Source organism: Gracilinanus agilis, chromosome 3 (genome assembly GCF_016433145.1).
Source record: "Gracilinanus agilis isolate LMUSP501 chromosome 3, AgileGrace, whole genome shotgun sequence".
Lineage (NCBI taxonomy): Eukaryota > Metazoa > Chordata > Mammalia > Didelphimorphia > Didelphidae > Gracilinanus > Gracilinanus agilis.
In genome coordinates, this window is record NC_058132.1 from 180,671,563 (window position 1) to 180,686,659 (window position 15,097).

Consider the following 15,097-nt stretch of genomic DNA (forward strand, 5'->3'; position numbering starts at 1 on the left):
GGAAGTGCAAACTTTAGAGGTACTTCTGTGGACTCTGTTCACAGATATATATCCAAAATAAAAGATATATATCCAAAATATATATATCCAAAGATATATATCCAAAATATATATATCCAAAGATATATATCCAAAAAATATATATCCAAAGTTATATATCCAAAATATATATATCTAAAGATATATATATCCAAAATAAAAGAGGTTCAAATGAAGACCTGAATAGTCTGTTTTTCTGTCCTCTGACAGGCATGCCCAGGGCACACAACAAGATTATATAGTTTCTTTCCATTGTATCAAAGTTATAACATAAACACACATACATCATCATCAATAAAATTATCTAAACACTTCTTAAAATGAATTAATGAGGGGGCAGCTGGATGGCTCAGTGATTGAGAGCCAGGCCTAGAGACAGGAGGTCCTAGGTTCAAATCCAACCTCAGACACTTCCCAGCTGTGTGATCCTGGGCAAGTCACTTAACCCCCATTGCCTAGCCCTATAACAAATAAAAAAAAAATTAATACAGAAGGATATATATAAAAAGATATTAGGGTTTAAAAAAAATTTTTAAAAATACTTTAAAAAATGAGTTAATGAACTCATTTTATATATATTTTGGCCACAAGCTTATCACCTCCTAGCTTCAAGTGGTACCAGCTCCATTTTCATTTTCCTGAACCCTCTGTGCCTTTTTCCACATTAGCACCATTCCCTTCTCCAAGTCTTGAGCTTTCAGATTAAAGCATCACCTTTTAAAGAAAGGTTACCTTCATAATAAGGGAAGGGTGTAGTCAACATGCCAGAGTGAAAGATCACAATGACCAGACCTCACCCTAAACCTCTCCTTTAAAATGAAGCAAAAAAAAAAAAAAACCACAACAGAATTCTGAGAAGGAAAGTCAAGAAAAAATGACAGTGAATCATTTTTTCTAGCCCAGAAAAGCTTAGACTACAGAAAGAGACACATTTTGATACTGAGATGGGTACTTGCTGAGAGATCAGCTGTGGTACTGGCACCAGGTAGTGTCAGAGTCTGAACACCTGGTCAGAAAGAAACCCCAGGGGACCCTGTTCTGGCATTAAGCATAGGATTTGTCACGACTTGGCAGTTCTATCATCATTTATCACCTTGTTCTGGGACACTATTCCAGGGCAGGGAGAAGGAGTCAAAAGTCATAAGAGAACAAGGGTTCTACCTGAATCCTATAGAGCATGAGGGAAATAACTAGACCTCTCCTCTTGGAGACACCAAAAACCTATAGGTCCACAGATTGAGCTATGAAAGCAGAAAAAAGGACATAAAGAAAAGTTTAGACCAATCATTTCCCAACTCTTGCCCACCCCCAGAGATGAACAGAGTTCAACTCTAACATATTAAAATTCAAAGTCAAGAAATAGACTGGAAAAATAAGCACACATTGACAACAACAATTTAACTCTTCATACAAAGCTACTATGGTGATAGAGAAGCTCAAGAAATAAAATCAGAAGATGATGACTTGAAAAAAATCTACAAGCAAGGGCTCAAAGAAAAATGCAAAGTGAAAACAAGTCCAACAAAAATTCTTTAAAATACTAAGGGAATAAAACAGAGCAAAATAATGTTAAATATCAAATAAAAGGAAAAGAGGAAAAATTAGAAAGGAAATTAGTACATAGGAAAATTATGGAAAGAGGCACTAAAAATGAAGAAATTAACTCCCTAAAAATAAGAATAGGCCAAATGAAAAAAGTGGTTCATTGAAGAACTCCTTAAAAATTAGAATTGGTCAAATGGAAATCAATGACTCTGAAGGACTTCAAGAAACAGTTAAACAAAGCCAAATTGGGTTGGGAAATATATATGAATTATAAGAAAAACAACTGACCTGGAATATAGATTTAGAAGAGTTCATTTAAGAATTATTGGACTACCTGAAAGCCATGATCAAAAACAGCCTACACACCCATATTTCAAGAAATTATTAAAAGGAAACCAGAGGGCAAAATAGAAATTCAAAGAATACACTGATCACCTCCTGAAAGAAATTTTAAAATGAAAACTCCTAGGAATATATTATAGCCAAAATCCAAATCCAGAATGAGCAATTTTCAGAGAAACAATTCAAAGATACCAATATTCATGTGAAAAAATGCTCTAAAATCACAAATAATTAAATACAAGTTAATGCTCTAAGGTATCACCCCACACCTATCAGATTGACTAACATGACAGAAAAAGAAAATTATGAACATTGGATGGGATGTGAAAAAATAGGTACATTTAATGCTCATGGGTGGGGTTATGAAGTGGTTTGACCATTCTGGAGAACAATTTGGAACTATCTCTAAAGGGCTATGAAACTGGATACCCTTTGACCCAGCAATACCACAACTAAAACTATATCCCAAAGAGTGCAAAGAAAAAGGAAAAGCACTCACATGTACAAAAGTATTCAAGCAGTTCTTTTTATGAGGGGAAAAGAATAGGAAACTGAGGGGGTATCTAGCAATAGGGATATGGCTAAGCCAGTTATGGTATATTGTTGTGATAGAATAATACTATAATCTAAAAAATTATGAAAGGGATAGTTTCAAGAAAAAAAAAACAGTTGGGAAGACTTTAAAATAAACTAATGTAAAGTGAAGTGAGCAATACCAAGAAAAAAATGCATACAAGTAACAGAAATATTGTAATGATAATCAACTATAAGAGATTTAGCAACTCTGATCAATACAATGATCCAAAACAATTTCAAAGGCTTGTGATGAAAAAATGTCCACCTCCAGAGAGAGAAATGATGAACTTTGAGTATATATTGAAACATTTTTCTCTTCATTTCCCCTTGTTTTTTGTTTTTTGTTTTTTGTTTTTTTTTATCAGTGCTAATGTGGAAATGTTTCACGTGACTTCAAATGTATGATAGGTATTGTATTTCTTGCCTTTTCTATAGATTAGGAAGAGGAAGTAGGGATAGAATTTGGAACTGAAAATAAAATAAAATAAAATAAAATAAAAGGTTGTTGGCAGGGATGAGTTTTGTTGCCTTCATATATAAGATCTCCCAGTCCTGATTATTTTAATTGTCTTTCTCTGTACTTCCTCCCATTCCATTACATTAAGCTACCTATAATATTTCTGATGAAGATTCACTATAGTTTTGTACAAAGGCAAGATCCTGCTTTTTGTTCTTTAACAACACTTTTTCTATGATCATTCAGTTACTATCACAATTATCTGTGTGAGTGTATTTGTGTGTTCAGGTGTGTGGATTAATTGGAATAGCATTGTTGCTTGCTTACAATCAGGAAAATGTCTGCAGTGATTTTAATTCTTTGGGCAAAGAAAAGGGACAATTAATATATTTGTTAAAAATAGCAGAATCCCAGAAGATTATGGTAGCATAAAATTAATGGGCTGAAACTAACAGGATAAAAATGAATAAAAATAAACATGAATAGGGGGCAGCTGGGTAGCTCAGTGGATTGAGAGGCCTAGAGACTGGAGGTCCTAGGTTCGAATCTGGCCTCAGACACTTCCCACCTGTGTGACCCTGGGCAAGTCATTTGACCCCCATTGCCTACCCTTACCACTCTTCCACCTATAAGTCAATACACAGAAGTTAAGGGTTTAAAAAAAAAAGAATGAAAAAAAATGAAAAAAAAATAAACATGAATATCTGAACTTAGATTTTTTTTTTTAAATCAAGAACACATATACAAGACAAAGAAGACATGGCTAGGCAATGGTCTATTACAGGGGTCGGCAACCTTTTTGGCCGTGAGAGCCATAAATGCCACATTTTTTAAAATATAATTTTGTGAGAGCTGTACAGTGCTCACAGTGCAGGCTCCTGTAACAGTGCCTGAAAAAAAAAATGGACTTTATGGCTCCTGCAGAAAGAGCCATATGTTGCCGACCCCTGGTCTATTAGAAGAAATTGGAAATTTTCTTTGACTACAACTCACAATGAGCCAACATTGTGATAAAGTAATCAAAGAGAGCTTATTTAAATTTATCCTGCATTAGTAGTGATTTCCTTAAGAGCAAAGACTGTTTTTGCTTTTCTTTTTATCTCCAGTGTTAAACACTGTCTCTAGTACTTGATGATGTTTGTTGACTTGATAACATAGCAGAAATATAGAGCTTAGGACAAGGGAAGTAATCCACTTATCATAGTCTCCCTGATTCAGACTACATCTGGAGTATTGTGTTTAATTCTGTGTATTATTTAAAGAGGGACTTTGACAAATCAATCACTAATAGTCAATAAATACTTATTAAATGCTTACTCTGTACAAGGTACCATGCTAAATACTGGAAAGTAAAAATATGTCCTAACAAAGCTGACTGGGATGGTGATATAAGTTCAATTCATATCATATGAGAAAGTTGAAGTAACTGGACAAATTTCACCAAAAGAAGAGGAGCTTTATAGCTATCTTCAAATTATCTGAAGGTTTATCTTTGGGAAGAGTGGCTAGGCTCCATCAGATCATAGATTTAGAGATGGAAGGGACCTCTGAGATTATCTTTCCCAACTTTCTCATTTTATACATGAAGACAGAGAACCAAGGAAGTGAAGTGACTTCTCCAAGGTCATGGAATCTTAGGATCAAAGATTTTAAGGTAGAGGATATTTTAGAAACCGTCTAGTTCAAATGCCTCATTTTTACAGATGAGGAAACTAATGTAAGAAAATTTAAGTGACTTGCTCAAAATTACAAAGGTCATAAATGGCAGAGGTGAAATTAGGACCCATTTCCTCTGACTCTAGATCCACAGCTTTCTGCTTTACCACCTTGCTTCTATAAAAGGTCACACAGGTAATTAAGAGGCAAAAACAGGATTTGTACCCATGTCCTTTCAACTTCCAATCCTTCACTCTTTCCACTATTCCACACTTCTGTAGACTTCTAGATGGTTCCAGAAAACAGAACTAGGAACATTGGACAGAATTTTCAATAGCAGATTTTGGTTCAATACAAAGCAAACATTTCTAACAATAGAATAACTTGTAAGGTAATGGTTTCTGTGTTACTACTAGAGACATTCAGAATAACCAGGAGGTGTTGTAGAGTATATTTATCAAGTGACAAATTAAGCTAAAAAAACTCTAAAAAATCACATAATTCTAAGATCCTGTGGGGTTTGAGGTATGGCTCAGAGTCTGTCACCTTCTATGTCAAGTCTAGGCACTAAATACACTTCCCTACATTTCCCCTAAAAGCCCAAAGTTTCTAATATTATTAAAATTATTAATTCTACAAGAGTTTTTTTCCTACTTTCTCAATATTTTGTTATCTAGAAGTTGCTTCACATTACCTACAAACTAGAATACTTTGTTACTTATTCCCCTTAAATTTTGTCATATACTAGTTCAGGGGAAATCACCTTTCTTCATTTGTAGAAGTGCTCATTCTCTTTTACTAATAGATTTTTCAATCTTTATCTAAAAAAAGAAGTTAAAAATCTCCCAGTACCATGTCACCTTCCCATCGTAACTCAGTTTTTCTAACACTTTTTTATGTGGAAATTTTTCAAGGACTTTTCAAGAGTTTAAGTGTATCAATGCCATGGGTTAATACTTATACCCTTTTTTCTTCCCCTCAAAGAATAGGACTAATTTCTTGGGAAATAATTTCCCCACCCAAAATCCATGTGACCTTTACCTCTAATAATAAGAAATCTTCAAGACAATTCTCTACATTTTAAAATCGTGAAAAACTGAGGCCAAGATTCAGGAAATGGCTTACCCAACATCTCTTAGCTAGTTAGTGACATCTTAGAACATTAGTCTCCCAACTCCTATTCCTGAGTTTCTTCCCCCCCTACTATTACCATCTGTTTGCTGATGCTGCTTTATTACTCTTCCTGCACTTTTCCAGATTTGAGAATGAGACTCACCTACTTATGCCCTCAGGGTCATCTTCAGAGCCCTCTTTATGAACTGAAATTACTCTAGCATAACAACTTCTTGGATTTGCCTGCCTGAGCTTACACATAGGCACTGTGGAAGTCACATGCAGCATAAAAGGAGACATTGGCCACTCTTGTGCCAGTAGAATATTTTGGAGAATAAAGCTAAACTGTATTTTGTAGACATGACTAAAGACTTATATTGACAAAGAAGGACTAGCTTTAGAGTCCTGGGATCAAATGCTACTTCTTATGCTCACTGCCCATGTGACCTTGAGCAAGTTATTTAATCTCTATAACCCTCACTTATAAAATGAGGAGGTTAGATCTGATGGTCTTTAAATTCCCTTCTAACTCAAGAACTATGATCCTATGATGCAATTAGGTTTGTCATTCAACGATAGAATAAAATAGTAACTAGACAATGGGTTCAACCCATTTGATATCTGATTTTTTTCCTCATGAAGAAGATGTCAGTATAGAACTGGGGTTGGATGTCTGGTCTTAACATTAATTTTTACAAGTCCATAGAAAACCTGAAGCAGCTATTGGGAGACTCACATAATGAAAAGAAATCTATTCATTTAGGAGAGGGTCTGATTATATATATGATTTGAAGCTGATGGGTTCAAATTCTTTCAAGTATGGAAGTTAAGCTGACTTATTGACTAGTTTAGGGCTTCTTTCTCTCTCCCTTTTAACAGATTTCCATGTTAGTTCTCTGATTTTTCAAAAATATCTCTTTATCCTTTTTTATATATAATAAAATTTCCTTCAAAAACTATGTTTATATTTAAATAAAAGATATCCTTTTCCCCTCTCCCTATCATACACATACCAAGGTATGTTTTCCAAGAATATACTTCCTTTTGAGGATAGCCCTGTGTTTAGCTTCCTTCTTGTGCTTATATAGCTCTCCTTTCTTACATTTCTCTTTACTTAGTTATATAAATGTTACATTCCCTTACTAGAATACAAATTCTCTGGTGTCAGGAACTGTTTCATTTTTATTCCTCTCCCCAGTGCTTCACATAGTGCTGTGTGTTAGATAGATTTCACAAAACTTTAGAGAGGAACCTCAGACACCTTCTAGTCCAGTCTAGAATTGAAAAAAGCGTCTCCTTGACAATATACTCAAACAGTGGTCATCCTGCCTTTGGTTGAAGATCTTCAATAATAAAGAATCTACTCCTTAGGAATGCAACTTCATTTGTGTAGTTAATTGTTAGCTCCTCACAATAAGCCTAAATTTCCTCTTTAAAATTTCCAACCTTTGATCCAGCCATACCACTGCTGGGTTTGTACCCCAAAGAGAACATAAGAAAATAGACATGTACAAAAATATTTATAGCCACACTCTTTGTGGTGGCAAAAAACTGGAAAATGAGAGTATGCCCTTCGATTGAGGAATGGCTGAACAAACTGTGGCATCTGTTGGTGATGGATGGAATACTACTGTGCTCAAAGGAATAATGAACTGGAGGAATTCCACGTGAACTGAAATGACCTCCAGGAATTGATGCAGAGCTAAAGGAGCAGAACCAGGAAAACATTATATACAGAGACTGATACACTATGGCACAATCGAATGTAATGGACTTCTCTAACAGCAATGCAATGATCCAAGACTTTCTGAGGGACTTATGAGAAAGAACGCTATCCACATCCAGAGAAAGAATTGTGGGAGTAAAAACACAGAAGAAAAACAGCTGCTTGATCACATGGGTCGATGGGGCTATGATTGGGGATGTAGACTCTAAATGATCACCCTAGTGTAAATATCAATAATATGGAAATAGGTCTTCATCAATGACACATTTAAACCCAGTGGAATTGTGTGTCAGCTATGAGAGGTGGGAGGGATGAGGGAAAGAGCATCAATCTTGTAACCATGGAAAAACATTCTAAAATAATTAAATAAAAATTTCCCAAAAACAATTAAAACAAACAAACAAATAAATGGAGTAAAATAAAATTTCTTGAATTTTTGAATTTTGAAAATTCTTGAAATCTCTTGAATCTAAAAAACCTTGAGATAAATTCTATATCTCCTTGAGATTCACCAAGAGGTGAATAGCAATCATTGCCAGAAAAGCAAGGAAACTCAGTGGTTAAAGCTTAAAACTGTACTAAGATTTCTGGGATACAGAGCTATTTCCCATTATAATCTAGCTTCACACTAGCCCTACTCTCATCAAAGTCACTTCCCTCCAAACATTTATGTGTGAAATTATATAGATCTTCCCAGTCAAGTCCATATCCAAAAGCCCAGAGAATCAGATAATAAATTTAAGGGTATCCTCTTGTAGGAATGACCTTAGATAATTAAAAATTGAGTATGGTGTTGAGTTTTTCATCCCCACCCATCCAGGCCTAGCATAAACAATATAATATATTTCACCTCATCAGACGTGATAAAACTCTCCCTCCTTAATTTTGTTTTGTGATGTGCGATTTTAGATTGCATTTTAGCTTTATATTTGTGTCCACTTAACCACAAATCATCATGCCAATTCCTTCCTTATCATTAACAAGGACTTGTGAGAAAAAAATGCATAATTCCTCAGTCTAAAATTCAAGGCTCATCATCAGGTCCTACATTACCTATATAGCCTCATCTCCCATTAACCTCCAAAACAAACTCTAATCCATTCATACTCGATTCCTTTCTGACTTTCATACCTGCCACTTTCATTTCCACTCTTACTCATGGTTTTTCCCTCACTGAAATGCACTCTCTTTCCTCTTTTCTAATGCCCCCAAGTTCCACCAAGAACTAGCCCCAAAGCTAGTTCAAGGCTTGCCTCTTCCATTAAACCTCTGATTTCTTGGGATCATTCACATCCATAGAAAATAGAACAGAGTTTAGATGTGCAAGGAGCTTTAAACATCATCTAACCTATCTTACCTCTCCATTTTACACATGCAGAAATCCAGGCCCAGAAATTATTGCCCATATTCAGACAAACTGAAAACAAAAGAGTTTGAATTTGAATCTTCTTTTTAACTGTGTTATTGTAACCACTTTTGATCTATTCTATTCAGCAACTGATTCCTGATCGATAATCCTCTATAATTTATCCAACAAATATTTTTGATCATCTACTATATGCAATGCATTGAACAAAGTACTATGAGGGATATAAAGGAGAATATGACCCAGTCCTTGCCTTCCTGGAACTTAAGAGTCTAGCGTTAACTATTCTATATGTATAGATCTTCTTCCCAGCCATAGTGTAAGCTCTTTGAAGATAAGGACCATATTTTCCTCATCAGCTTCAGTTTCCTCATTTATAAAATAAAAAGAGTTGATTTTGTTGGCTTCTAAAGTCCCTTATAACTCTAAATCTATGATTCTATGATCCTAGGAGGCTTTTTATTCTATCAAAAATAAAGTACAAACCAGTGACTTGGCCCCAAAAAATCCATATTTCTCCATAGAGAAGCTATCAGAATGGGGCTGGGGTGGATGTCCGGGCTTGCCATAAATGGCTGTGTGGCTTAGGAGTCCAACAACTAATAACCCAAAGTAGGAAGTAGTTCTTAACCCCACACACTTATTAGCAGAGGGGAAAGGATACAGCAGGTGCTCATTAGCTTTTTCTCACCTGCTGATGATGTACCTACCTTAAATTCCTTCTCAATGTTGGCCAGCACTGCCAGCTCATTGCTAAGCTCTAGGGCCGTCATGACAGGATCTTCACTAGACAGTGACAAATAGGCAGGGCTTGCCAGACCCCTGTAGGCATTGATTCTGGATCTCGAGTGACTGAAAGAGTCATGTTTCTGCTTCTGATTGCATTCACTACACTTGCAGAAATAGTCATGAGGCCTTTCAATCCGGGCTCCTTTCCTCAAAAGGGTGTGCACAATCTCATACTCCTGGCAATGGGCAGCCAGAATGATGGGGGTCACATCATGAGAGAAGCGGGTTCCATCTTCGTCGTAGGCATAAAAGTCATCTTGCTGGAGTTCTGACTGGCTGGGGCTTGTTGCCAGCCTCTTGCCCTCAGCAAAAGCAGGATGGTTTAGGATTGCTTCAACAATTCGAACATAACCTTTGCTAATGGCCAGGAGCAAGGCATCCCCAACTCGGGACAGATTTTCTTTCTTAAGCAAAAGTTCAGTAATTTCCAGATGCTCGTTGGCTACAGCCAGCTGCAAAGCATTCTGGCCCATGTAATCCACACAGTTCACGTTAAGTGAGAGGCATTCTTCTAGCATCTTTCGCACTACAGGAATGTTGCCGTACTCTGCCGCATCTAAAAAGCGTTCCTCCTCAATGGACAAGCTTGTTGAGTGATCATTGAACATATATGCTGGCCCTCGATTGGCTAACCTTCTCCCCTTCTCTCGGAGGATGGTCTGTCGACGGTGGGCCAGTCTGTTGTCATTGCCCCGACTGCATCAAAAGAGAAAAATTGTGAACAAATAAAATTATGTGCATTTTAGTGTGCCCTATGATCTGGATCTCATCTAATGCAATCCTAAAATATTTTAGACAACTAGATCATTATATCTGGTTTAAATCTATTATTAAATAAAAATGCACTGATTTGTTAATGGATTGCAGAGAATTTCCTTTGATGCACTTTGTTAATATAAAATAGAACTAAGTTGAAAATAACCATCAAAACCCACATTTATAGATTATGTGGGAGAGAAGGTGGATTAGATAAGCTAAATATATCCTTTTCTAATAAAGTCAGACATACACACATTGTACATATCAGCATATAATATGTATTATTGCTAAATTATTGTTTTATTAATGTCCATTTTCTAATTCATTAAAAGTATTAAAATTTATTTTTAAAACCCTTAGTTTTAGAGTGGTAAGGACTAGGCAGTGAGAGTTAAGTGACTTTGCCAGGGTCACAGAGCTAGGAATCTCTGAGGCTATATTTGAACCCAGGATCCCCCATCTCTAGGCTTGGTTCTCAGTCTACTAAGCCAATTACCTGCTCCCATGAATATTATTTCTAATGAAAATGGCATCACAACTCACCTCTACAGATTATGAGGATATTTAAGATGGGTATTATGTGTACAAAAAGGCTGCAACAATATATAAAGAACTACAAAGAAAAGCCAGAGTGAAAATGTTAGCAAAGAATTGTATGACAGAAAAAGAAAGCAATGATCTCATGGTAAAAGGGACAGATTGCCTGGGGGCTTCACTGGTATTTTGATAATGTCAGGACAAAGGGAAAAGGACCTGTAGCATTTTACATGGAACAGCTATGATGAACTTAGAAGTGGAGGGCCTCTAGCAAGTTGCATGAAACAAACTTAGAAGGCAGAGCCAGAAGTCACAGAAAGAGTAGTTATTCTTGAACCATTTACATGGCACACGGTTAGGGGGAATAATCAAATTGGTCATATTACAAATTTATTTGAGTGTTTATAAATATTACATTTTTATCATGATTTAAAATTTGCAAAGAACTTTACATATATTCTCTTCAAGACCCTTTCAAATTCAGCAGTTGGGGTTTTCTTGGCAAAGACAATGGAGTGACTTTTCAGTTCTTTTTCCAGATTATTTTACTCATGAGAAACCTGAAGTAAATAGGTTTAAGTGACTTGCCCAGGGTCACACAGCTAAGGAATGTCTGAGGCCAGATTTGAACTCATGTCTTCCTGATTCCAGACCTGGTTCTCTATCCAATGTGCTATCTAGCCTTTTGTGACCAAGTGAGGTCACAGTCAGAAACAACAAACTGAATAACAACAACCAAATTATGTGCTAGGAATTATTATGTAATAACAGAATTTCCATGTTTTTATGAACCCCAGGAGACATTTAATATAATCCATTATATGTAAAAGGATTCTTCTAAAATATCATCTGACAAATGGTGACCCAGTACTTATCTGGAAACCTCCAATGAGGAAAAAAAATCACCTTCTTTAAAGGCATCCCAATTTTCATTTGTACAGTTCATATCATTAGAAAGTGGTTTTTTTTATAAAACCACAATTTTCACTTTTATTAATATGATCCATTCCTTCTAGTTCTGCCTTCTTGAGAAGATGGGGGGAAAACAAGTGTTTTCTCTTTCATATCCTTTCTATATCACAAAACTATGCTAATTGGATCCACTACAAATTTAGGTAACATCTCAACTGGGCTATCATTGTAGGCAGTTCTTTTGCCTAATTAAATCACCATCCCATTCACCAGGGTGACTTCCAAATATTTTCTTTCTACCTCATGCCTCATACAACCTTCCTACCCCTTGTTTTCTCAGCTGAGAACCATGGCACATACTTCACACAAAATTGGGGTCATTCAATGTGAGTTTCCTCTTTGCCCTTCTCATCTCATACATACCATTATGATGTTTTCTTTCACTTTCTTTTCCTTCATATTCATTTCCTATGAAGAGGTACCCCTTCTTGCCAAAGTTAAATCTTCTACAGGTATAAGTCATCCTATTCTATCTTGACTTCATCATCAAAACGTCTTTTCTGTCATACTCACTCTCATTTATCTTTCATTTCTTTTTCTATTGCTTGCTTCCTTGCCTCCAAACATACTCATATCTACTCCTATCCTCAAAAAAATTTCACTTAATCCATCTATCACTGCTAGCTGTTGTCCTACATTGCTTCTTTTTCTGTCTAGATTGTTAAAGAATATTGTCTATGATCTATGCTTTTCTTCTCCCTTCTAAACTCTGTAGTCTGGCTCCTGACCTCATCAATCAACTGAAACAACTCTCTACAAAATTACCAATGACTACTCTCAGCAATGCAATGATCAGGAACAATTCTGAAAGACTTATGATGGGGAATGCTATCCCCCTCCAGAGAAAGAACTGTTGGAGTAGGATGTATGTGGATCATAAGTGTATTTATAGTTTTGTTTGGGGTTTTGGTTTTGTATGAGTGTGCTCTTACAGTGACCGATATGGAAGTGTGTTTTGCATGATAATTAAAATAAAATTTTAAGAAAACAAAGTTACAAATGATTTCTTAAATACCTCAAACCCTATACTTTTTTACTTCTTTGTAATCTTTGACACTATCCATGTCACTCTTCTCTTGAATACGCTCTTCTCTTTAGATTTTCATCACATTGCTTTCTTCTGGTTCATCTTCTACCTCCCTTTAAGTCTCCTTTGCCAAATTTTTATCCAGTTTGTGCTTGTTTACTATGGATATCTCTCAAAGCTTTTGTTCTCTTCTATTCCCTCTCTCTGCTATTTCATTTGGTAATCTCACCATCTCTTCTGGCTTTAACTATTGTCTCTAGGTTAATTTTTCTCAGATTTCTTTGGCCAGCTCTAATTTCTCTCCTGACTTCTAGTCTCTCACTACCTACAGATAAACTAGATGTCTTGTTACATTCAACACACTTTATCATTTTTATCAAACTGTCCTCTTTTCCTATCTTCCCTATTGTGGAAGGCAATGGTATCCTAGTTATCCAAAATGGCAAACGTGGTGTCATTCTTGATTTTTCACTCTTTTATTGCCTTGTATACCATTAGTTATTAAATTCTGTAGTATATCCCTGCACATCAACTTCTCTCTCCTTCTCTCCTCTGACATTGTCAGTATTTGGGTGCAACTCCTCCTCAGCTTACCACCGAGACCAGTGATGGGCAAACTACAGCCCCTGGGTGATGCGGCCCCCTGAAATGTTCTATCTAGCCAGGAGACATTATTCTTAATCTGACGAATACAATGAGTAGGATATAAGACAATGAAACTTCGAAAGAGTTGCCTTAGAAACAGACTGACAGATGAGCATTTCCTTTCCTTTGGCCCCCTCTTTAAAAAGTTTGCCCATCACTGACCTAGACTGTTGCAAAATTCTGCTATGGTTGGTATCCCAGTCTCAGATCTCTCTTTGCTGTATAGTGCATCCTCCACTCAGCTATCAAAATTATCTTCCTTAAATGTAAGCTTGTCTATGTCATCTCCCTCTTAAATCAACTCTAATACTTCCTATTACCTTCTATGATCAAATATAAGATTCTCCATTTTCTTTAAAAGTCCTCCATAACCTCCTCTTTTTTTCTATCTCTCCAATCTTCTTAAACCTTACACCTTCCTCACATCCCCAATTTCTCTGCAATCCAGTGACATTGTTCTCCTTGCTATTCTTCATTTTAGACTATTTCCCAACTCTGGACATTTTCCTTTCCTATCCCCCATACATGGAACTCTCCTTGTTGCCAGCCTCTAATTTCCTTGACTTCTTTTAGTCTCAGCTAAAATTCCACCTACTGAAAAAAAGCAATAAAACCAATAAATTACTGGCTAATTTGGAAGAAAGGAAAAAACAAATTTCTAGCATCAAAATTGAAAAGGTTTTATGCATCACCAGTAAAGAGGAAATTAAAGCAATTGTTAGGAGCTATTTCGCCAAATCATATGCCAATAAAATGGTCTTCTAAGGTAAAACAGATGAATATTTTGGATGAATATCAACAAAAATATAAATTCTCCAGATTAATAGAAAAGGAAATAGAGATCATATTTTAGAAAAAGAAATTGAATAAGCAATCAATGAGCTCCATAAGAAAAGAATCCCTAGAAACAGATGGATGTATAAGTGAATTCTACCAAATGTTTAAGGAAAACATCATTACAATACTATATACACTATTTGAAAATAATAGATAAATGTGTTCTACCAAATTCCTTCTATGACAAAAATGTAGTTTTAATATATAAACTTGAGAGAATAAAAACAGGAGAAAGAAAACCATCAAACAATTTTCCTAATGAATATTGACGAAATTTTTTAAAAATACTAAGAAGGCAACTATAGCAATACATAACAAATATCATACACTATAAACAGGTTGGATTCATCCCAGGAATGCAGGACTGGTTCAAATTAGGTAAACTATAAACCTAAATGACCATATCAATAATAAAAACAACAAAATAATATGATTATATCAACAGATATAAAAAATTTTTGGCAAAATACAAAACCCATTTCTATTAAAATACAAGAAAGTATAGGAATAAATGGAACTTTCTTAAGGTGATAAGTGGTATCAACTTACAACAAAAAGCAAGCATTGTCTATAATGCAGATAAACTAGTAACATGCCCAATAAGATCAAGGATGAGACAAGTACATCCATTATCACTACTATCATTCATTGTTGTACTAGAAATGTTAGCTATAACAATAAGAAAAGAAAATAATTGAAAGAATAAGAATA

At 35.5% G+C, this 15,097-nt stretch overlaps 1 protein-coding gene across 1 annotated transcript in view; it reads right to left on the minus strand.

The window, feature by feature from the left end:
• Positions 1-15,097, minus strand: part of TRPC6 (transient receptor potential cation channel subfamily C member 6) — a 138,289-nt gene that overhangs the window by 80,558 nt on the left and 42,634 nt on the right. The window contains exon 2 of the mRNA XM_044666247.1: positions 9,531-10,305. Within this exon, the coding sequence (XP_044522182.1) occupies positions 9,531-10,305 (775 nt within the window). The remainder of the gene's footprint in view (positions 1-9,530; positions 10,306-15,097) is intronic.